This window comes from Puma concolor, chromosome E2 (genome assembly GCF_028749965.1).
Source record: "Puma concolor isolate L17-30 chromosome E2, mPumCon1.1.hap2, whole genome shotgun sequence".
Classification (NCBI taxonomy): Eukaryota; Metazoa; Chordata; class Mammalia; order Carnivora; family Felidae; genus Puma; species Puma concolor.
Genome location: NC_141681.1, coordinates 39936219 through 39960823, shown reverse-complemented (window position 1 = coordinate 39960823; position 24605 = coordinate 39936219). Strand labels below are relative to the sequence as shown.

General features: G+C 47.4%; 1 protein-coding gene and 1 long non-coding RNA gene across 2 annotated transcripts; one reads left to right on the top strand and one right to left on the bottom strand.

Moving 5' to 3' along the window:
* Positions 1 to 1730: 1730 nt before the first annotated feature.
* LOC147573501 (uncharacterized) lies at positions 1731 to 9600 on the top strand. Its single transcript, XR_015244828.1, has 2 exons — positions 1731 to 2106; positions 9290 to 9600. It is a non-coding gene; the product is annotated as an uncharacterized LOC147573501 (long non-coding RNA).
* Positions 8431 to 18909, bottom strand: CCNE1 (cyclin E1). The gene is made up of 12 exons (XM_086689542.1): positions 18669 to 18909; positions 18131 to 18182; positions 17929 to 18016; positions 17638 to 17706; positions 13752 to 13897; positions 13497 to 13632; positions 10853 to 10999; positions 10209 to 10304; positions 9860 to 9994; positions 9641 to 9752; positions 9404 to 9561; positions 8431 to 9111 (listed from the first exon to the last, which is right to left on the bottom strand). Exons 2-12 carry the CDS (start codon positions 18151 to 18153, stop codon positions 8989 to 8991), a joined length of 1233 nt encoding a protein of 410 aa, XP_086545668.1. The 5' UTR covers positions 18154 to 18182; positions 18669 to 18909; the 3' UTR covers positions 8431 to 8988.
* Between the last annotated feature and the right edge of the window lie 5696 nt (positions 18910 to 24605).

The window sequence follows — 24605 nt, the reverse complement described above, 5'->3', positions numbered from 1 at the left end:
CCACTGCCCTCCAGGAGGACATCTGGAGGGTAGAAGGTCAGGGGGGCGGAGGTGGGCAATGCCAGAGTGGGACGAGGAGGATCTCTGACCCCCTCCCTTGTCGCTCGTTTCTCCCAAACGACCTCCATGGACATGCAGCAGCACATCCATCCTTAGGGTATGCCCACGGCCCCCGGTGCCAGCTGCAGGACACCATGATTCCCCCTGCATGGAAATTCCAGAACTGCCTTGTCCAAGGTGCAGGAGGAGTTGGCCACCCCCCACCCCGCCTCTAGTTTCCCACAAACCAAGGCTGTCTGGGAGTGAGGAGGTGTCATTGTGAAGTGGGGACAGGAGGGTCATCCGATCCCCATTCTAAAAGCCCTTTCCGGGGTATTCCAGGTAAGCATCCTGGCATGGGGCTCTCATTTTAACTATCGGCTGCTCACAGCCTGTGCACCACCCCACACATCCTGTGCTAGTGAAGCTAATCTCCAAACAACAACATAGGCATCAGGTGTGCACATTTGCCTGGTTAATTTGTAATAGGAAACATTGTTTCTGGCCCAGATGCTTTCCTTGGGCCTGTCCTGGGCCAGATGTGTGCAGCAGCCCGTGATGCGATGGTCCTGGGGAGACAGAGAGCAGGACACAGAGGTTTAGCACATCTCCGTTCGGAAACTCTTCGATGCCATTCCTGACCACTCCTCCCAGGCTCCAGGGTGGGAGGGTGATGACAGACGCGGGCAAATGCTTGGTGGCTCTTTCCGTCACCACTGTGCTCCAACACACACACCCTTTCCTAACTTATGCCAGATAATGAAGTCTAATGCCATTAGACAGGGATTGTGGGAAGAAAGCAATCCATAACCTACTTTTTTTTCTTTCTCCAAAACGAATGCTTGGGGTGAGGAATGTGATTTGAGGTGCACCAAGAGGGGTCCTTTGGCTCTGAAATACTGCTTCAAACACACACTCGCACACACACCCTGCCCGTCCCTCCCCCCAGAGGACTCCTCACCCCTGTCAGAGAGAGTACCTGTACAGGGAATTATGGCAAAGCAGAATGGGGGTGAGGGCAGGGCCTGGGGACACAGCAAGTGGCCACTGCCAGGCAAGACTGCTGTTGGCATTGCCAGGGTACAAAAGTGATGGGGAGAGGGGCCCAGAGTAGGCTCTTCCAGGGCCTTGCTGGGCTCCAGGCTCACGCTGGGGCTGACTAGCTTGGGCAGACAGACCTTTTTTTTTTTTTTTTTAAACACAGAAACAAAAGGATGAAATCATTAGCATCAATTGGGCACATTCAGTGTAGATTACTGACATGCCATTGTTATGAGGATAAAAGAAATATAATTAATAAAACCCGCCCAGCCCGCCTTTTGTGCTTCCATGAATTCTTTATTGGCATCTGCATCTATCTCATCCACAGACGAGCCCTCTCTCTTCATTGCCCTGGACATCACTAAAATGAACCGTGCAGAAAATCACTCCCAGGATCTGGAAACTCATCTTTTTCTGCTGCAATTTGTCTTTTGATGCCTCGGTTTTCTCCCTCCCAGGGCAGAATTAGCAGTGCAGCACAAGGTTCCATTCAAGGAAGAACAAAGCCTGGCCCAAGGTCCCTCCCACCGAGGACCATGTCGAGGGCCACCCTGCAGGGCCAGTTCCCTTTCAGGCACCAGCCTTTGTGGGGCGGGGGGCTTTTTCTGAAAGTAGCCCTGGAATCACACCTGCCCCACCTCTGGCCTTGGCATGCGGTACATAGGCTGAGTGTCAAAGGTCACCCTGAGGTCACCAGGCAGCCTAGAGGACCAGGGGGAGGTAGGGCAGGCTTTCAGCCCACCTGCTTGCCAGTCTGACTTCTGCCCTGTGCACTGTCACCCTTGCCCCGTACCCAGTCTTGCTGCCTTAAAGAAAGAAACCTCCTTTGCATGACAGGAAGCAGGGAAGTTCCCTGAAGTGTACTGCAAACCTAAAAACACCGCAAACCCGTCTTTCATCACCACCTGGATGACTGAAGAGAAACAGAAAACAGCTCTTAACCCCTGAGAGGCTGGGCTCACACTGAGAGAACATGCTGTGGCCTCCCACTCGCTGGGCAGATGAGGAAACCCAAGCCCGAAGTAGGTAAGCTGAAAGCCCCATGGCCCTTGGGAGGACTCTACTGAAAATCCAGGAATCAAACACAGTGCCTGTGGGAGGCAGGCAGGTAAAGAACATGTCCTTGGACACCAAGATACTTTGTCCTGGTGTTAGACATATTCAAATATCCGACGCTTCCAGGGAGAGAGATGCTCTGTCACTTTTCTTGAACCTTTCTATTTTCTTCACCCATACTGTTTTCTCACTTTTGCTGGAGGTAGGGGTGCAAGCTATTTGTCTTCTGCAGAAGATTGGCCGTGTGTAGGTAAGGATCAGCAGCAGGGAGCCCCAAGCCAGTGGCAGGGGTGGTGGGAACTCTGGTGCCCTGCCGGGTGCTGGGCAGCCGCAGCTCTGTGTGAGCTCTCCCAAGTTGTAGGTCAGCTCAAATGCTTCAAAACCTCCTTGCAGCCCAAACACAACAGAACCCCACTTGGCAGTGCAAGACCCACAGCCCCAGACTCCTGCACAGAGCTGGAGGGGTCTGGGGTGGGTGGAGGACACAGAACTTCAGGGGGAGTGCTTCAGACCAAGGCATCATCTCACATGGACTGAGTGCTCCTTCCTTGCCTACAACAAGGTATAATTTGGTTAGGTGCTTAGCAAGAGGGACATAGAGAACTTTCTGGACAACTGGAGGAATGGATTTGTCTGTCTAGCTGTCTTTCCGATGATGCATTGGAGCCTGAGCTTTTGTATGTTGTCCCACCCTTGCGACCCCTCCAGGAATTAGAATTCATTGGTGTGGGGCTCCTTTGCCCAGAAAAAACACTAGAACAGTAACACCAGTCTCATTCATTTCTGTTAAGGTCTTGCTTTTCGATCTTAATGTTGGTCTTTTGCATATGGAAGATAGCAGGTATTCTCCTGGACATGGAAAAGTAAAAAATTTAATGAAAGTGACTGCACATGTAAGAATCCATCCATCTCCCCATTCATTCAGGGAGAACATATTTTTAATAAGTACCTAAGTACCTGCCAGGCCCTGCAATCAGGTGCTAAGCAATGAAATCCATAGGCAAGCAATCACTGAAAAATAAAAAGATGGGGGTGAGTTTGTATGGGCATGTGCCTTTTAAACTACTTAAGAGATACAATCAGACGAAGTAGCCCTGTACAAAAACCAGCAAACGTTTTGTCTATTCATATGTTACTGAATGCATAGAAAAAATTCTGGAGCAAGGTATACTCTTTTAACATGAAAACTATTAAGAATGGCATCTCTGGACGGGGTGGGGGGGGTTCACTTTCGAGGTTGTACATGTTTGTGGTACTCTAATTTATTATAACAAACATGTTCCACTTCCATAATCAGAGAAAAACCAAGAAAGTTAAATAATCGCAATTTGAGGGGCGCTTGGGTGGCTCAGTCAGCTAAACATCTGACTTCAGCTCAGGTCATGATCTCACAGTCTGTGAGTTTGAGCCCCGCGTCGGGCTCTGTGCTGACAGCTCAGAGCCTGGAGCCTGCTTCAGATTCTGTGTCTCCCTCTCTCTCTGCCACTCCCCTGCTCATGTTCTGTCTCTCTCTGTCTCAAAAATAAATAAAAACATTAAAAAAAAATAGCAATTTGAATGGGAAGAAAAGATGGCGGTACCAAGTGCTGGAGCAGATGTGGGAAGGCAGGAACTCTCACACTCCCTGGCTGGGAGGATAAATTGGCATAATTTGGGGAATTAGCTGACGGCATCTAGTCAAGTTGCAGGAGCACATGGCCTTTGACACGGCGATTCCAGGTCTGGTAATGTGCCCGGAGGAATCCACACCCATGGCACACGTGTGCACAAGATGTTCATTGCAGCATTGTCTGTGACGGTGAAGGAATTGGTGACCTATGTGTGGACCGGCCCGGGAGGGAATATATACACTGTGAGATATTCACACAAGAAAACTCTATCACAGTTCAAAATAAATGAATCCAACCCTACGTGCGTCCGCATGGGTATAACTGGAAAATAATGTTGAAAGAAAATAGGAAGTGGTGTTATTATACGTAAGGTCTGATTCCACTTGTGTGAATCTTTAAGACACTCAGGGCAGTGTTTCTGTAAGGCTATTGCTTATGGAGCCAAATATAAATGATAAAAGTCTAAAAATATGTGTGGGAATCATCCACACTGACCTCAGAGTGATTGTTTCCTCTGAGAAGGAAAGAGAGACAGAAAGCTGACGGGGCTGGGGAGGGAGACAAGGGGGCCCTTCAATGGAGTCTTCACTGGTATAGTCCTTAAAAAAAAAAAGATGTGAAGCCGATTTGGCGAATCTGGTAAGTCATTGTAGTATTTTCTGAGCTTAAACATTTTTGCCTGTCTGATGCATGTGAGCTGTTTTGTTTTACCTTTCCCTGATGACTTGTGAACTGAGTGGTTTTCCTATGTGTATTGTGTATCCTAGTTCCCATCTTTCCTGAGTGTATGAACAATGGAAAGTGAAGTAAGCAGTTCCCCTAGAAGATGCACGTTGTGATGATGCACAGGTGGAGGCACCCTTCAGGCGGGTGGCTCTGCAGGTGGGGAGCAGGGTGAGCCTGGCAGACTGGAGATGCAAAGTGGGAGCCAGGGAGGCACAGGGGGAGGCGCCAAATGAGTGGTGAGCTTGCCCAGGGCTGGAATGCCGAGGGCAGTGGACCTGAGGCTCCTCCACCTTGTGCCTGGAAGGAATGATACCTGGTGTGTAGCTGGGGGCCTGGGAGAGAGAAATCAGAGAAGTGAGAATTTCCTAAGGGAACGGGGCAGGGGGGAGAGGCAGGGTTCACTAAGTGTGGCAAAGATGCCCTGAAGGGTGCCATTAGGTTTGCCTTGTGGGGGTCTTGGGTGGCCTTGGTGAGGGTGGTGTGCAGTGCGTGGGGACAGAAGCCCAAAGATCGGGAGACAGAAGGTATATGTGACACCAGAGCCCAGCAGAGAAATGACATCAGTGTGGGCCAGACAAGAGTGGTCTCCTGCAGGAGGTGAGGATCTAGCTGACTGGATGGGTTGACAGGCAGAGGTGCAGAGGCAGAAGTCACTGTGGCCTGAAAAGGGATGTTGGGAAGTCCTTCATGCAGGGCCGTTCAGAAATTCCTGATGCATGTACTACAGTCATTTTCCCAGGGCACGTGGAGGCAGAACTCTGGGCTTGTTTCTTCAACTCCTGCCTCCTGACGTCGCTCTGAGCACATCACCATCCTCTTCACAAACACCAGCTCTCTGCTGTCCATACATATAGGGACATCAGGCCTGTGTCCAGCTTGACACGTAAAAGCTCATTGTGATGTGGCCTCTGTCACCTCCTCTGCCTCATCTTCCACTTCCTCCACTGACTCGTGATGGCTCTTCACTGGTTGTGGGGGAGGACAAAACAACCCCCTGTCGAACAGAAGTACTACTGCCCCTGCAACAGACCTGTTTTGTGCCCCCAGACTCCGGGATTCTAGCTGTTTCCTGGTCTCCCCGGCTCACCTGAGCTGTACGCCTGCACCCCATTGCTTTGGTCTCCAGCACTGGGCATGCCCTGCATGCAGCAGGAACTTGCAAGTGAGGGTGCCTCATATCATCCTAGGGAAGCCCCCATCAGAATAGAACTCACTGCACAGTCACAGGTGCTACAGTTTTTGGAATTGGCATTGATCAGGAGAAGCGATTTAAAAGACAGCTGGGGGGGGGGGTGGCAGAGGGAGTATTTATTTAACGCAGGACACTATTGCCCTCCTGTCTGAGGCTCCTGGGGAATAGTACCTGGTAAGCCTGTGAAACTGAGCACATTAGAGTCTTCTGGAGTTAAATTTGGAATTGGGATGAGTTAGGAAAAATCTATGCTCATTGAATACAAAATGCAATTGTCTGTCAGTGCAGGGACTGAAGTATCTGCAGCAAATTATATTTAAGACTCTATTGTCACAGGCAGATTAGCTAATGCTTGATTTTAAGTATAGGTTTCTAATGCTATTACTCCTGGTTAGCTCTGCCTGGCAGGTAACCTTGTGGAACAAATGACTGCATTGCTTGAATAACATATTTGATCAAACAGGACAATTCTTTCAAAAATTGAGTTCTCTGTGGCAATTTGAGACCTGTAATCAGCAAATTAGATGATTACAGCAGGGATAAAAATAGTCTTCTAACAATGTCCAAGGTATAAATGTGATTTGAATTTCAAAATGTTGAACATGTGGTAGGAAAATGCACGGTTGGGTAAATATGACTAGACATTATCAGATTTGATTTCTCTTTCCAACTCTGCTCTGAGCTACAGCCTAATTTTGCCCGAATAAACTCCAATCTCGTTTGTGTCTGAGTTAGAGGCTAGAAGTGGATCTCGCACTGTGCTCCAAACCTTAAAGGGCTCAAAAGCTTTACTTATCTGCCTTTAGGAACTTAAAGTCCATGTATCCCCTTGGTATGAAACCCATGAAACAATGAGCTGTCCAAGTTCCACCCAGGGAAGATGGCATTGGAAAGCCTTCGACACGCACTACCCGAAGACCAGTGTTTTCTTTCTTCGGCACGGAGGTGGTGGGGGGGGGGGGCAGACGCCAGAGCAGCTCTGGTGAGGTCTAGCCAGCGAACTGCGAGCTGGGGCAGGATGTGAGGATGTGGTTTGCTCTACCACAATCCAATCAGCCCTCATGGTTGGTCAATAAGTTACTCTTAGTTTCTCCTGTAACACAAGGAAGTTAGACTAAGGGGCCACGTCACCTCCTTCTCCGGGTCCTTCCTGCTCACCGTCTCTGCCTCAGAGTGTCTGTCCACCCAGGTTGACCAGAGCTGCCATTTCCACCCCTGATGTCTGTCGGGCATTAGCGGGCCTCACCTGGTTTTAGCCGAATTGCGGAACAAGACTGACTTGGCAGTTGGGTATGCAGAGCCAACCAGTGAAGTGTGTACTAACTACTAGCAAAAGGAGCTCCTTAAATCAGGGAAACTTGAGTTTCCTTACTAGTGGCTCTTAGGGCTCCTGGCAGGGCCACAGAAAATATTGATTACTATGAATTCCACTTATCCATCCAGGACTCATCCTTCATGAGCCCAGGTGATTCCCATGGCAACACTGTCATTTAATAAAAACAAAAACAAAACACCGATGTCCAGAAATGCAACACTCTTAAGTTTACATGTAAGGCATTCTCATCTCAGCGGATCCAGTAATGCTCCGCGATACAAGGGCCAAACAGCCTACGTAGTGTTTACTTCAAATGTGCTTTCAAACCAGTTACCTCACATGTCAAGCCCTCACACTTACCTGAAGCTTTGAGAAATAGAAATGTTTTTCAGTGCCACAATTTTGCGTAGAAAATGCCAGGTATAAATTAACCACTTTCAGGATTTTTCCAACAAGTTACTTCCAAATGATCGCCATTTAAAATTCACTGCTTTTTAAGGTGGGAACATCTCTGCCTAAGATGAAGAAATAACTAGCTAGGAGTACCATTTGACTAAATACCATTACATGTAGATTTATAATGCATTTATTAGGAAAACTGTATTAAAGCTTAGAAAACTAGAACATCACAAGGTGAAAAGAGTAGGGTCTCTCTCCACTTCGTCTACAATATGGTACAGTTTTAAAATGGCTGTTTTTCTACTTCAGGCACGATTTTGCAAAATGAGATAAAATACAGAGTCAAAATAAGTGGGATTTATTTGCTCATTCACCCTCCCTTTTATGAACCCATACACCAAAGCACTGCAAGGAAGTGGAACACAAAACCTGACATGACCACCACTATGAGAATGTTCAACAAAATGCAATGTGAACTGTACACATTAGGCCTTAAAGTGGACAGTGGCCTCCTCCATTAGCAAGGCCCATGGTGACTGTATCGATGGTCACAGAACAGACCGTACACTGACATATGGCCTTGAGCTACATACAATGTTACTTTACATTTTCTTCAAACTATAGTTTTAGGCTACATCATGTTAACAAGTTCTCCAAACAAAAGTTCTTTAGGTTAAGATTTGAGTAAGGACGAAGAGCATTAAGTAACACTAATTACAGATTCTTTATGTCCTTTGGCCTGTCCTAGGGCAGAAATCATACCTAGGAATCCTCTCGGATGCAGACACGACTCCCCCACTACTGCCACAGCCCTCCAGTGAGCCGCCCCTGAGCAGGGCACTGTGGGAGAAATACCAAATGGAAGCCACATTCCCACTTCAGGGGACCCGTGGGAGGCCTTCGAGGCTGCACCTAGAGCTCATGTCAAAACTTTTCTTTTAAATATATTTGCTTGAAAGGTGTGAGCTTCAAGAAGTACGAAGTTAAAAAAGAGAACCTGGGATAGCCACATTCAAAGGTGACTTCTAACTTAAATGATCAGACATAGCTCATAAAACCAGCTGTCTCAAAGACAGTGTTATCTTTATTAAAAAACGGATAGACATAGCAGCACTTACAAAATAACAGTTCATAAAAGGCATTGTATATTGTCAACTGATAGTGTGAAAAGGGCAGGCCCCCAGCACAGCTGGTTGTGGGCTCCACATCACAATGCTCACAACCACCTGTTCCACTCAATACGACACAACCCAGAACACCCAAGGGGAGACCAACAGCAACGTGGCACTCCTCGACTTCAAGCCTTTGTTATCTGTGTGAATAGTCAATCAAGTCAAGTATCACCCTCCTTAGCAGCATCTGGAGCACTCATTGGTGTTCTGGAGGTGGCTGGTGTACTTGACCCACTTATTTAAAAAAACCTAAGCGTTCAATAAAAAACACTTCTCCCTGTCCAATGCCATCCACAGAAACACTTCGGTTGTGGAAGAGACGTGCTCTTCCATTTAAATGTCTGTAAAAGCTAATGCGGGCCTCTGCCGCGGTGCACAGAAGAGAACTTGGAGCAGGTACTTCTGCACAACTGTCTTTGGTGGAGAATGCTGGTGTGGTCACGCTGTCCCCTGCCCACTGCTCTGCTTCTTGCTGCTCTGTGGGGGAGTGAGGACCCCGGTGGGGAGAGGAGAAATCCTGTTTTGTTCAGACAATATGGCTTTCTTTGCTTGGGCTTTGTCCTGTTAAGAACAAAAGTGAGAAATGTTAAAATGGAAGAGTGTATCCTTTGGGCTTCGCGTTCTGTGTGCTCTTTTCTAAGGAAATGAGGGGAAAAAAATAGCAAAGAACAATCTAAAAGTCTCTGGTCTACATGCTATTCAGACACAGCATCTACTGACCACAATTTTATTTTTTAAGGAACCAAAAGAATTGGACTCTTTCTGGGATATCTGGAGCCTGCCTGAAGAAAAGTGAAGAGGCTATTTAAGCAGTTTTAAGGAATTTATCTGGGAAACGAGGAAGGCTACTGACCAGCAAATCCAAGCTGTTTATATGGGTCTGGATGTTGTGTGCATCTTCAGCAGGAACTCCCCTGAAGTGCTTAAGTTTTGAACTTCCTGTCTCCCTTATGACCATTGCAAATGGAACCATCCACTTGACACACTTCTCTATATCACACCACTGATACCCTGCAACAAAAATAAATTTTAGGCTCAATTGGTTTGGAAGTTTAGTACACCTTGTGAATGGACTGGAAAGCCAACGTACCTGAAACCTTTTGCATCAATTCAGAGGAAGAGAAATGATACAAGGCAGAAGCAGCAAGTACACCATAGGGAAATTCTAAGCAGCCAACATCCAGGACACAAAGATCTAAAAGCTATGGAGAAGAAAAAGAACACTGAGGCAGATGGCCAACATACATCCCTTCTAGAGTTAATCTAATGACGGGATAGGCAGCCCCACAGAGGTAACAGAGCCACTTACCTCTGCAATCTGTATGAAGATTTGCTGGGGATACTGTGGCAGGAGCACTTCATATAAATCATTTAGATATGCAACCTGCATATATACATTCAGCCAGGACACAATGGTCAGGGGACTTAAATGCCACTTAAGGGCCTAAGGGAAAACAGACAAAAGAGACCAATGGTTGAGAAAAGAAAAAGGTATTTCTGCTCCCCTTGGGCCTCTAAAGGAGTTCAAAATGAAGCCATGTTCCACGCCACAATGTGTCCAGCTGGAGAACACCTAGGCAGATGCACTCACACGAATGTGGAAAAGCTATTATGTATGCATTTTTTAAAAAGGACTGAAAAATTAACTTGTAACATACCTTCATAATGATTAATTCCATGCTAAGAATTTCCTCTCCTGAACAAGCCCCATCTGTAACATACGCAAACTGGTGCAGCTTTGGAGGATAGATTTCCTAAAAGGAAATATAAGGGAGAAACAACTAGCAAAAATCTCTAATAGTTTTAACTTATAATGTACATCCAAATATTGTTTTTAGTATTCTACCAGGAAAAGAGAGAGGGAGCACCATGGAATACATATAGGGGCTACTCTGCTGGTCAAATGTGTTCACTGTGAAAGAAACAACTCCCCCCGCCCCAATAAAGAAATGCATAAACACAACTTCTATTCAGTGGGGAGAGTTTTGAAATTTTCACCTTTTTAATACCTTTAGCAACATGTTTGCAAGTTAGGCCCATCCACCCTTCTAAGCATTCCAAAATTTTTAATCCTCTTGGGTCAAAGTTCAATTTTTTGGCTTAAAGTAACTACATTAACTTAAACATTTTATAGACTCACTACTTCTCTCACTTCTTGGTTAATTTCTAGCCCTTTCTGCATGTATCTTTACTTTAGATGACCTCAAATTAGAAAAACGTAGACAAAAAGTTGGCGTTTTCCAGTAATCTCAGAGGATCTCAAGAAACGGCATATGCCACATAACATTTGAAAATGATTTACCTCAAGTTTGGCAGCAATAAATAAAGATGAAATCCCAATAAGCTGTAAAAGTGTTTTTACGATATTTTGTTGTGTTGCCATATACCGATCAAAGAAATCCTGTGCCAAGTAAAATGTCTCTCTGTGAAGTTTATAGACTTCACACACCTGAAAAAACAGTAAGTTTTAGAACAGTTACTTGAGGAAAAAAGAAAGACAAAAAAAAGAAAAAAAAAAAAACCACAAAACCCAAAAACCAAAAAACAAGCAAAACATAAACATTTGTCATGAGTTTTGGTGAAGGACAATATAACCAAATCAGGAGAGACAGAACTTTGCTTTTCTGAAAGGATTGTTACCTTGCTTGTCCCCAAGCACGCACACAATGAAAAACTAGAACTCACATACAAGGATTAAGTGTTCTATGATCTACATTAATAATAATAATAGTAAGAGCAAATGTTCACAGGCAGGGGAAGGAAGGTATGTTCATCGCCTGGTACAGCAGCATTTTCATGGAAAAAGTGTGAATAATTATCTCAAACTGTAATATCAGGACCATGCCTGCCCTGCCAACCTCATAGGATTGCTGAGAGACAGGGGAAAATGGTGTGCATGAGGGAGCTGAAGAAGACCAAGGAAATATTAGACCTCAACTCATCACCACCATCAAATGTCTATTTATACATATAAAACTGCTATTCCTAAACAGGCCTTCCCATGTGTAAGTGTAATTCATGGGGTTAAGGTGCCAGAGAAACAACAGAACATTAATAGAAAATTCCATCAATCACCAAACAGTATTTCTAAAGTCCAGGCTAGGGCATATTTAAAGTCAGTTTTCATAAAGTAACACAATTACAATCTGATCAGAAGTGAAACTAGAGCTTCTGTCCTCTCAGGAACTAACTCTCAAACCTGTGTCACCCGGCTCACAACTGGGCACACAGCATGAGCACCACCTTTCCCACACACGTGCTGACTTCCTGGCAGGGCTAGAGGCTGAGAAACAGCGTCACTGCACACAAGCCTCAAGTATTGTCTCAGCAAGGACAAAACGGTTACCATTCTTTTCTATCTTTTCAATGGTATTACATGACTTTTTTGACGGACTTTCAGAGAAAAACCTTCCTTAAAGTATTTGGCATCAACTGCATAATACAAATAGAACTTCCCAGTCACAACATCTAATCAGTTGAAGCGTGGGAGAATGCAGCACACTACACATCTAATGCTTCAAGGAATTATAAATTGACCCAAAGGGCCCAGAAAGTCTATGTGCCATAGTGGGCCTGTGGATGGCACCTGCAAGGCCTCTAGTTTCAAGCAGGCCTGCCAAAGAACTCAGTACAGAAAATGTTAATATTTTCAGAGACCAATAAAGAAAAGCGAATTAATAATGGTAAAAACAGCTATCTTTTCTTGCCTATTATGTAAGCTGCACTTCATACACACTATTTCTAATCCATATAAACTCTGCAAGGAAAATACTGGTAGCAAATATTACAGATGAGAAAACCAAGATTCTACGTTAAGTGACTTGCCTGATGAAGACACATAGATGGTGGCAGCAGGGGATTTGATTCTAGGATGAGCATAACAGGGGTAAGAATACCCCTGGACACACACTTTCCAAAGAGTACAGAGCAGTTTGTTTTTAGGCAATATTTAGGCATGCAACTTCCTTATGTCCTTTTCCACAAAATGGATCTGCCTGAGATGTCATTCAACATCACAGAAGATGTTGAACATCCCATTTCTCATCACCCAAGGCTCACAGAGGTGTCCAGGAAGCACCCTGAGGCACTACTGAGTCACCCACACTTCCTCTCAGAAAGAGGTACACTGCCCATACAATATCGCTTTTTATGTTTAATTACCCATCAAAATATGTAATACTTGTTCTTTTTCTTAATTCATTTTTTTACTATTTATTTTTGAGAGAGCAAGAGAGAGAAAGACAGACAATGTGGGGGAGGGGCTGAGAAAGAGGGAGACAGAGGATCTGAAGAGGGCTCTGCGCTGACAGCAGAGAGCTTGATGTGAGACTCAAACCCATGAACCGTGAGAGCATGACCTGAGCCCAAGTTGGGTGCTTAACTGACTGAGCCACGCAGGCACCCCAGTACTTGTTCTTTTGATCAATTGTTGCAGAGAAGTACGATAGTGTGGCCAATAAAAGAATTAACCGATATATTTTGTTAAGAGGATATTCTGTGGGGAAAGGGAAATGGATTCTAAAGAGTTAAAAAGGAACAATGTAAGCTCTCTGTTAAAGATAAGCCTGTTCATATATTTTTAAAACTTATGATAGTGGCTATCAAATAGCTGTTATCTGCATTCCACTGGATATATTTAAAAGTAATTTAATTAACAAAGACCAAATATCAATATTTACAGTTAAGTGGAAAATAGAACTTCTGGAATTATTTGAGCTTTGAAGAAAAAAATTCGATGCCAACTTAAAAGCAGATATCTAAGAGGTAAAGAGACTTCAGAAATTCTAAGGTAGAATGCAAGCAAAACGTTAAACTGCTGTAGTATATATACCACAGCCTCAGAGACACAGAATGTGTCGATGGGATGAAACGCACAGAGATCATAACAACACGGAAGATTCCAGAAGTGGTCAATGCTTCCAGTCAGCAGGAAGACTCAAGCTCACCTCCATTAACCAATCCAGAAGAATTGCTCGCATTTTAGGCTGCAGGAGAGGGTGCCGCTGCATAAAGTGCTTATCCCTTAAGTAGGTCTTCTCCTTGTTTAACATGATTTTCCAAACCTCGTCTCTATTTGCCCAGCTACAAAACACACAACCAAGTGAAAAACAACAGGTAGGTGTCAATATGCATCCATTCTAACTCGGTGAGCTTGAGCACAAGGAGGAAGAGACCTGGAAAGCACGTGGTGGTCAACTTACTTCAGTATAGGCAGTGGTGAGGCTCTGGAGGGCATGAAACTCTGAGGCCCACAGGTGGAACTAGGGTACGTTGGCTCATCCTCTTCTTTGTCAGGTGTAGGAATCAAGGAACAGGGGTTTTCACACACTGAACTGCCATCCCAAGGCTATAGAAGAAAAACGTATTTTTAAATGTTTGACGCGAGCCAGCTATTTTTGCATTCATTGATTTGTAGAACAGCTAGCAAAACAGAAAATGCCTTAACACTGCAGAGCAATCTCCAAACCTAAATATATATTCTGGCTTCAATTAAGATGAATATGGAACAGCGAAGGAAAAGCCACAGTGATGACCCCAGGCTTTCGTTTCATTTGTCATTGACTTAGGAGTCTATACAGTAGATATCTAAGAAAACTCCAAAGTCAGTAGCATTTGGATCCTCCACACTGTCACACTCATAAGAAGTACCTGAGCAGTAAGATGGATGCAAGGGGGGTTAAGCTAAAACACCAACACCTCTTACAATACAATATGAACCAAACCGAACCACAAATTCATTTGCAGGCCAGTAAGACACTGTGCATAATTTCTGAAGTGTCTCGTGGGATTATCTGGTCACAACTCAAAAATTTGCTTAACAAGTACAACTAATTTACAAAAATTTCTGAAAAGTGAAAGAATTTCCAATAAAAGTATTTAGTTACATAAGCACTGCATATTCACCAGTTACGCTTGTGAAGATCAAAAATGTAAACTGATTACCATCTATATTTAAAGTCTCCCCATCTGAAAACAAAAACCCATTGAACGTGCATCTTTCGGTATTACATAATGGGGACGTTTTGTTTTCCTTAACTCAAAACAAAACAGAGTATCTGCCTAGTTAAAACCAAATCCAGGAATGGTCACAGGATATACTAAGAAGTCTGTGGAGACAGAAGCCAGATACCCCTGAAGACCTTTGAATCCTGCCCCCAAAGTCTTGCAAAGAATAAGATTCAAATAACTGACAAGTGAATAAACCATCATTAAAAACCCAAACAATTTGCTTTTCTTATAAAGATTCCAGATCCTTAATATTATTCAATTTTCAATATTTGGAATATACTAAGGTCATTTTGCCATTTAGAAAATTTTCTCTTTAAAGCTACTCTGTTTATCATCCTACTCTGAAAAGAAACCTATGATTGACTTTTTTGAATTATAAAGAGTGATTGTGTTGACAATATGGCAGGTAACAATCCCACCAGCACGGAAGCCTTGGCATTTTTTTTTTAACACAGACAGCTCATGAAGGTTGACTAAAGAAAAGCGACAATGGGATGACTAGAAATAAGCATGGGGGGACTTGGGCTCCAGGTGCTGCCTGGAAAGTATGGTAGACAGAGGCTATCACAGCACACCAGCCACTTTCAGAGGAAGCCAGAGCACTTTCCATGTACTAAGAGAGCAAAGCAGGATAAAGCTCTTCTCCACCCAGGGTGCAAAGAATTGGGCATGCAAATTAGCCATGACAACCCCTGCCAACAGCTGTTCCAGAAGGGCAGCCTCCTCTTCCAGCTCTAGTATCACGTGCTGGTAGCATTTCCTTGACTCAAAAAGGGTCACATTACAAGTGCCTCAAGTTGCTCTTCATTCAAGAATAAATTCTAGTTTTGAAGGCAGAAGCTGGGTGCCACCCTCTACAGCCAGATGGCCGAAATAGCGGAGAGCAGGCTTTGGGGGATAAAATGGTGGCAGTTTCTAACCTGCAGGTTCATAGACAGATTGTGTGAACCACAGCAGATAAATGGTTCTGAAAGTTGGCCCTTAACTTGAGCCTATACCGGGTTTCAAAGGAGGCGAGATCGGCCGACTTTAGGAAGGAATGGGATAAGAGCAAGAGACCAATTTTCACTATTTGTAATCACTTCAGACTCCTTATGCCACTTTTAAATAAGAATAGAACTACTTATGTAAAATTAGGTTCTGCGAAGTCATTCATGGAAAGTCCAGCATTTCACTCACACAAAAGGTCAGGTCTTATGCAAAAAATTAAACAAAATGGATGTGTTAAATGGATTTTAGATAAAAGGGTATTCTTTTTGTTAAGAAAGGTCTGAGGTAAGAATCAAAGGTTCTCTGAGGTCTTGATGAAGCAGTTATAAGGAAGTTAGCGTAATGGCTACAAGTGACTCAAGGCTACTGTACTGTGTTGAACTGTAACTCCCGAGAAAACCTGTGTGTCATTAATAGGCAAAAAGGTTGTGTTACCCCAAAACTCTAGCTTCATGAATCTACACAGAGAAATAACAAAAGACAACAAATTCCTCTGTAAACAGATGGACAGTTTTCAAGCTATCTGCTCTACAAAATGTGCAGAAACCTGTTGTCACTAATCTCTGAACAACCATGAAAATTCCTTCTAGTTAGTGGGAAATGATACGGCTATTCATGTACCACAGTTATCAACTGTCCGCAGTTTAGGGATAGGACCGCAGACAGCCCCACTTAGGCACCCTAGCACCTTGAGAACACAAACTATTCTAAAACTCTAAGAAGTCAATATGAATGCCTTTACTTCATTCTCAGTTGGAAATTTCAATTCAAACAGCTGGGAAAACAAGCAACCTTGAGTTTCACAAAGTGGAGATCCATTTTATCATAACCCACAAAAATCAAATTGCTTAAGGTTTTTTGTTTTTAAGGCGAGAAAAAGAAAAGGAAAGAACTGGGATGCGCTGTCTCATTTCCTTCCCTAAAGTGAATGAAGTATTTCTTCTTCTAATAGAGAAGGAAATCATCAACCCCTAGTTCAATATTCGGTGGACCACCCCAGAATTGCTAATTCCTAAGGTCTTATGTGCAGTCACAATTGTTACTGCAAACCCACTGCTTTAAAGCCCTTCACTCTTCCAGAGCCAGCTATGGCTGTTGCTTACTGCCCAACAAAGTGATGTGCAGCCCAGTGCTAACCTAGTTGGAACCATTGCCTTCAGCTCAAATAATACTCCTGCTCAGCTTTTATCTGTGATAGGGTCAGAAGGCCCGATCCACTAGTTTGGAGATAGGTTGCTTCCCCTGCTAGAACCATTAACTATGGTCTCCAGCCATTTCTGGAGGTAGAGAGATAACACAAGCTTTTTCTGGTAGGAGCTTCTGATATTGTAATGATATCATGAGCACGCAGGAAATTTGGCAGTAATTCCATAAAGGAGAGGCAAGAGAAGTGGACTAGTCAATTGAAAAAATGTGTTGAGACACATATGTCATTACACAGAATGTTCCACTAACATTCTGGCTGAGGCCAGGTGGAGCCCCAGACAGCAGTGATCATTGTAGGTAACTGCTAGATGGGCTGAGAACTTCCAGAAGGGGGGAAAAGTTAGAAACCTGACCTAAAGGGGGGGGTGGGAGGGGGAAGGGAGGTCCTTAAGCACCATGATGGAAAAACAGTAGCATGGATGGGGAGAATTCATGGTTGCTTATGAACACACACAAACACCCATCATCATACCCAAAGAGCTCTGTGTCAGGAGCCCTCCCCCCAGTTCACCAGCCCAGAGACAAGGCTCTAGGATGAACTCCGCCCCTGATTGCACAGGACTCTGGGTTACTTTCTTCCTCTGAGTCTGAGTTTCCTCAAGGGCAAAAGGAGAGGACTGAGTTATTTGATGTCCATTCTGGTTCTTCCAGACATCAGCGCATATTTGTAATCTCAAAGGTGCCGGTCAGGAACACAAGACCTCGCTGGAATCCCAAAGCTGGCAGAGGTCAGTGCCACTGACAGGCAGAGCTCAGCCATATGTACTGCGGCCAAAGGTAGAGAAAAACCCTTCAGCAGGAGGGTTTTGGAGACTGAGACTCAATGTAACCCACAAAGAGCAGGAGGCCCTCCACCTAGGCCCAATTAGCGACTGTACCTACCTGACTGCTGCACTGGTTTCTCACAGTCCTGTCAATTTTTGCAATTTCTTCATCTGGATCCTGCAAAAACTAACATAAAACAACCCCCACCCCACAAGGAAACACACCAAACAACCCAAAGACAAAAACAGAAAAGAGAGAAAAAGTTGGTTAGGTTATAGGCACCATTTCTGCCAAATGCACCCCATTAACCCCCTAACAATAAACATGTGGTGGATGGAGCCCAGTCTGGTACCCAGGTAAGATTGTGGGGGGGGGGTCTCCTCCCCCACCTGTCTCCTTTGTACTCACAACAGCCACATTTGCCTTTCTTTTCCTGGAGCGAACAGAGACATCGGTGCCACTTTCCTCTTTCATGGTGTCCCGTTCCTTTGCATCCCTGCAAAGCCAGGGTGGCACAGAGGTCAGGGTGAATTCTTCCCAAATCTAGGTCCACCCCTCCCCCACCGCTGAACACCCTTCCCGTCCCCCCCCCAGCGACCGGGCCACTCACCTCTCCCTTCTCTCCCTCGGCATGGCTTGGGGCGTGGGATCAGATCTCAGGCCTTGGGGGCACAAACCGGGCAGTGGGGTGAGGAGGACCAGAGGTGGGGGGCCAGGGCCCGCCGGCCCGCCCCGGACACCCCTCCCCCTCCCGCGCGGGCGGCGGCGGCGGCGGCGGCGGCGGGAGCCTCCCGGGCCGGTCAGGAAAATGGCCGATGGGCCCGGGGTGGCCTGTCACCCGCGGCGCCGCCACCAACCCGCGATGCCGGGTCCGAACCGGGGGTTGAGGGGGGGGCCCGGACGCCCCCCGGAAATCCCCTCCTGCCCATCGCCTTCCTTGGGGCTCAAGCTGCCTCAGTCTCCCCCTCAACACCTTCCCATGGTCCGTCTCTGAGCCACCCTACAGGGGCACCCCACGCTGACGACTCGGGGACCTGGCGACCCGGCCTCGCCCCACCCCCACCCCGGCCCGGCCCGACCCGGGCGCTCTGGGAGTCCTCGCCGCCGCACCGTCCCGCAGCCCCGCGGCCCCACGGCAGGGCCCTTACCCAAAGCCGTCTCCGCGGCAGGCAGGCGGCACGAGCTGAGGCCCGACGCAGGAGGCAGAGGCGAGCGGGAAGCCGGGAGGCGGGAGGCGGCGGCGGGCCGAGCGCGCGGCGGTGGCGGGATCCGCGCCTGCCCCCTACACCGCGCTGGCGGCCGAGCCGGCTGCTCCTGCGCCCGGCTAAGAGCGGGACATTTAAAAATCCCTGCGCGCGGAACCGGCCCCCGGCCCGCCCTCTCGCCCTCCCGCCACCCTCCGCCCCGCCCCGGCCGCTCAGAGCCCCTCAGCGGCCGCCCGAGGGCCCGGGCCCGCCCAGCAGCCGCTCTCAGGACCGCCCCGCCGCGGTGCAAGCCAGCCGAGGCGCTCCGAACCGACGGGGGGGCGGGGCCTGAGCGGGGGGCGGGGCTAAGTGACAGGGCCTGCGCGCCGCAGGGGCGGGGCCGGGGCCGTGGCGGGGCCTGCGCGGCGCAAGCTGCGGCGCCGCGCGGGGCGGGACGCGGGAGGCCGGCTGGCGCGCGGTAGAGGGCGGGGCCGCGTTCGGGCGGGCGGGCCGCGGGGGAGGTCTGGCGCGCGCGCGCGCGCGCGGCGGAGGGGCGGGCCGCGGGGCTCCGGGGGCGGAGCCGAGCGGCGCTGGAGCGGCAAAAGGCCGCGTGGCCGGCGCTGGGGGAATGTAAACACTGCAGGCGGCGAGGGTTCTGGCTGGGGCAGGGGTCTGGCAGGGGCGAGCGGGAGGACCCGCCGTCGGTCGGCCTGCCGCGCGCGCGTACTGTACCTCGTTGCACGTCCTTCCCGCCCCCGAGACGCAGGGTTCCGGCCCCTGAGTCGGGGCGGGGATGTGCCCAAGGTCACAGCGCCTGGTCGTTGGCCTACAACGTGTGCCTCCGGCAGTCGCCGGGATCTGGGGCGCCGGTGGAACAGTTGTTCCTGGAGGTACGTCCGCGCATCCATCCAAGCCATTCATTCAACTAACAGCCCAGCACCTTCCCTGTATTTCCCTCCCCCACAAACTCCTCACGACGTTGGAATTTCAGACAGCCCCTCTAGCTGAAAGCCGTTCCCAGAGGCTCGCATCTGACCGGGATGAAATCCGCACTCCCTGCCCTGGCGAACAGGGCTCCACCTGACCTGGCCTTCGCATCCTGTCAGACTTCCCTGCAACCCCCTCCCCTCACATCTCACCGCCCTTGCCCTTTCTCACCTCGGGGCCTTGGGGCTTGTGCCCTGCGAGGGCACCTCCGGCTGTTCTTCCTTCCCAAGAAATTCAAGGTCTTCAGTGACCACTTAACCTGGAGCACCTCTCTCCCCAGGACTTCCTCTCCATCTTTTTGCCCGGCTGTGTTTCCTTGACAGAACTTGCGGCCAGAAGACTCTTGCTCCTCCGTTTCCTTGTTTGGTGTCCCTCTCCCTATCTTGTCTGTCTTCTTTACTGCTGTTATCCCCCAGCTCTCCGCATAGTGCCTGGGGGAAGGGAGACACTTAAATCCTATTTATGAATGAATTCTTGAAAAACATACAGCGACCAAGCCCTATTGGAGCTTAACAGGCCAGTGATACAGGTACTGAACGATGGTCGCTAAAAACTACCTTCTATACTAAATTTGTAGAAAGCAGCATGTAGCAGAGGGCTCCCAAACACTCCCAAGACCCTTCCTGATTTATAGTCTCAGCCTTGTTCCCTGCCCCACTAACATAACAGTCTTTCTGAGGTGACAGCCTAGGTCTTATTGAAGAGTACGCCTTGTGTCATCCCCACAGGTCCCTGCTAGCAGACCTTCCAGGGGCTCTGAGGTCAACACTGCTGAGATAACTCACTAAGCTTGTCTTAGGTAGGCATGGAACCCAAAGTCCTGAATTCCCAGCCCTGTGTCCTTTAGGAATAACAATAAGAAGTATCAAAAACAGCATTTCCAAAATGGCAGCTTTGGGCTAAATCCTTCAGAGTGTTATCTCGGTTCAATTTAGCAATAATCCTATCATGTTGATACTATGATAGTCCTATTTCAGGGATGGAAACTATCTACTTTTCAGCGTCATTATTTAGGGATGAAGTGAGATAATGCAGCCTTAGTACAGTGTTTGACACATAGTAAATGCTCAATAAATTTTATATAATATAATAAATATAAATATATAAATATGTGTATATATATATATATATATATATATATATATATATATATATATCACAATGATAGACAAGACAGTTTTCCTTAGTGGTTGTAGCAGCTTACACTCCCACCAGCAAAGAATGAGACTTCCAGATGTTCTGTGTACTAGCCGATATGTTCACCAACAATACAATGGATAAATAAATTTGGTATATTCATTCAATGGAATACCGCACAACAACAAAAAGGACAAATCACTAAAACATGCAGCAACATGAATAAATCTCAGACATAATGGTGAGCCCAAGAAGCCAGACACAAAAAAGTATTAGTATGTGATTCCATTTAATTGAAGTTTAAGAAAAGACAGAACTATAGGGACGGTGGTCAGAACAGCAGTTACATTTGGGGTGGGATTAGTAACTGGGAGGGGACCAGGGGAAACTTCTGGGTTCCACACATGTTTTGTATCTTGAGCTGAATACATGGTTGTGTACATAAAAATTCCTTGAGGGGCGCCTGGGTGGCGCAGTCGGTTAAGCGTCCGACTTCAGCCAGGTCGCGATCTCGCGGTCCGTGAGTTCGAGCCCCGCATCGGGCTCTGGGCTGATGGCTCAGAGCCTGGAGCCTGTTTCTGATTCTGTGTCTCCCTCTCTCTCTGCCCCTCGCCCGTTCATGCTCTGTCTCTCTCTGTCCCAAAAATAAATAAACGTTGAAAAAAAAAAATTTAAAAAAAAAAAAAATTCCTTGAGATGTGCACTTATAACTTACACACTTTATGGAGTGTGTATTTCAACAAAAAAAATTGTTTTTCAAAAAAATAATTTGAAACAAAATAAAGTAAGACTTTAATAATTCCTGCCCAGTTGGGAACTTCTAGTTTGGAAGGGAGGCAGTTATGTAGATTGGTAGCCGTAGTACAGAGTGATAAGGGCTGGGATGGGAAACTTCTGGGGGCTATAGCTTCACATGGAGTGGTGACAGGAGAGGGCATTCAGCCTACTCTTGCCAAGAAGGCTGCATGGAGGAAGCATCATCTAGGCCAGAATGAGATGATGTTTGGCAGAGGCAACAGAAAAGATAAATCTGTGGAAACAGACTGCACCAAATTACTGAGGGCCACTTGCCAGGGGTAGCTCACCTTTGGCTGTTTGGTTTCGCTTCATCATATGCCTGCCTGCCCTGGGGTTAGAGTGGCCAAGCATTGGCTCAGCCTTGAGGGAGATATGGATTGAACTAGAAAACCAGCTGCTGGGTAGGGAGGGTATCACCTTCCCTCCACAATAAGACTTTGGGAAAGTTCCTTAACCTCTTGGTACCTCAATTTCCTCATCTGTAAAGTGGGGTGATTCTAATTATCCTAACCTCCATGGTTTCTGTGAGGAGTAAATGTACTAATACCTATGATGCATTTGCAATAGTATCTAGGACATGGTGTTCAACATGTATTATTATTTGTAAAGAAATCTGTGGCATTTGCATAGCTTCATACATGGTAAAAACAGCAGCCAGGATAGAAGGATTAAGAAGTAAGTCAATGAGGGTTGCCAGGGGGGAAATCCTTCCCAGATAGGATTCCTTAACCTAGGGCTCCCAGATAGCCTTCAGTGGCCCAGGAAACTGCCTGCTGGCAGTGTCGGCCCATTGTGTGCACTTGGGCAGGGGGTACTTAACTTTTACCAGTTCCTTAAAGGCACCTATAGAAAGTTAAGGAGTTGATCAGGAAGAGGGTTGATCAGGAAAGGTGTGGGCTGTGACTGGAAGTGGAGCTGGCCCTGGCCTTGCTATCAGGCAAAACTGGGCACATAGGGCTGCTTGGCTGAGTCGAAGGAGGTGGGGGAGGGACATCTAGTGAGGCTCCACACAGGAATCCCAGAAGAGGGATCAAACTGGCTGCACCAGTGTGAGCTGTGAGGTAGGGGCCAGGCAGGAGGAGCAGGACCCAGTGCCAGGGAACCCAGTGTGGGAAGGCCCTGGGGGCTTGGCTCCTGTCCTCTCTCAGCAGTGGAAATCTGTCTGCACAGGCTTGCCGGGTCAGCCCAAGTCCAGGGCCCCAGTGCGTGCTCCCCAGGTTGTGGTTCACATCAAGCTCACACTGCTATGGACTCCAAGGCGGGAGACTGGCAAACCAATGGGTGGTCCCAGCCCTGGCCTAATCCTCTCCTACACTGGGGAGCAAGTGCAGTCACACTTCCTCAGGCAGAAGGCTGTGTCCCGCTTAAAAATTCCAGTGAAAATTAAAACTGACCTTTAAACTTAGTATCTGATAGAGCAACGGTGGCAGCTGACATTTATGGATTCTGTGCTAAGCTCAGGGTTTCCAAGGATAGACACTAATTTGAAGACACTTCAAGGGGTAGGAGTGTGTGATCAGGTTGGGGGTGGGGGGGGGGGGAATGCATCAGTTATGCAGCAATAAACCCCCCTTCAGCATGGGCTGAGACACAAGAGTTCTTTGTTCTGTATTTGACCACCATATTCCCAGCTTTCACTTAAATCTCCTCATTTTGGGTTTCTGAAGACAGACACAGCTGCAAGACATAGAGCAGGACCTTGGAGAGATAAGGCACTGGCGTCTCCCTTCTGGAATATTTTCCTTCAAGCGCTATACTCTGCACTTTGATGGGGGAGGGAGGCTTGGCCAATCAGAGAACCACATTCCTGCCCATGCGGTTGGTTACAGGGGTAGGCACATGACCTGAGCTGGGCCAATGAAAATCCCCTGGAGTTGCTAAGCGGACCTAAAGTGGGTCTGGAAGCAGGAGGCCATCTTGCCACTCAGGGTGACCTTCCTTAGAGGGAAGTCCTAGGGAAGAGGGGAGCAAAGCCTGAGGTAAAGGGAGGTAGTCTTCTGATTCATCGAGCTTCTGGGTCTAGTCAAGCCCCAGACCAGTTTCCTAGGAACTTTCCAGATGCTGGAGCCAATGATTTCATGTGTTTATTGAGCCAGTTGAGGTTGGGTTCCGCGTAACTGGCAACCACGAGAGTCGTGGGTGTCTTGAGTGAGTGAAAGGGCGGTGGGCTGTCAAGTTTCATCCATTTGCGCCCCCCAGAGAGCCTCTCAGTGGTCCCCTAGACCCACCGGTCCTTCTCTGTAAGGCCTGTACATCCACCCTGGCATGGCCCTGGGGGTGCCAGGCCTGGCTTTTAGTCTCAGTTCCCCAGGAATCCTGACTTCCCGGGCAACACCCTCAATCACTTGCTTACATCAGTCACATAGGAATCCACTTCTTAATCAGCCTGGCAGCCTTGGGAACCCCTGCATGCCTGACCCCCATCAAGTGCTAGTGGGCCTGGTGCACTGCCTTGACCCTGCCCTCCCAAGAACACCTCGCACGCCCTGGGGGCAAGTAGACGTTAACTGAACAGGACTCACTCCAAACATGACTGAACAGAGGTCACACATAATGCGATGGCCCATAGGGTATTAGCAAAAAATGGGATTCTGGTACACATGAGGGTTTCTGATGCTTTGAGCAACAGGATGAGTTTGGCAAAGTCGGGGTACAGCATGCAGCTGACCTCTGGGTGGGGACAGCTTCTCCCTCTGTCTTTACTCCTTGAGGTATCAACCTGGCCACTGTAGTTGTCTTACCTTGAGGCCCCACCCAGGAATTCAGAGCTGAATAGTGGGGTATTAGATGGAGGAGGGTCAGAATTAAATAAACAAGAAGGAGAGAAGGAAGAAGGCACTAAGGAGGGGGTACACTGGGAGTAACCCGGGCCTGAGCATTCCCCAGAGCCAGCATAGGGTCTGGACAGCAAGTTTTGCAGAATAAATAAGCGGGTGACAGATAGGGGCAAAGGTGAGAGGCGCAGAAAGTGTTTCCCAG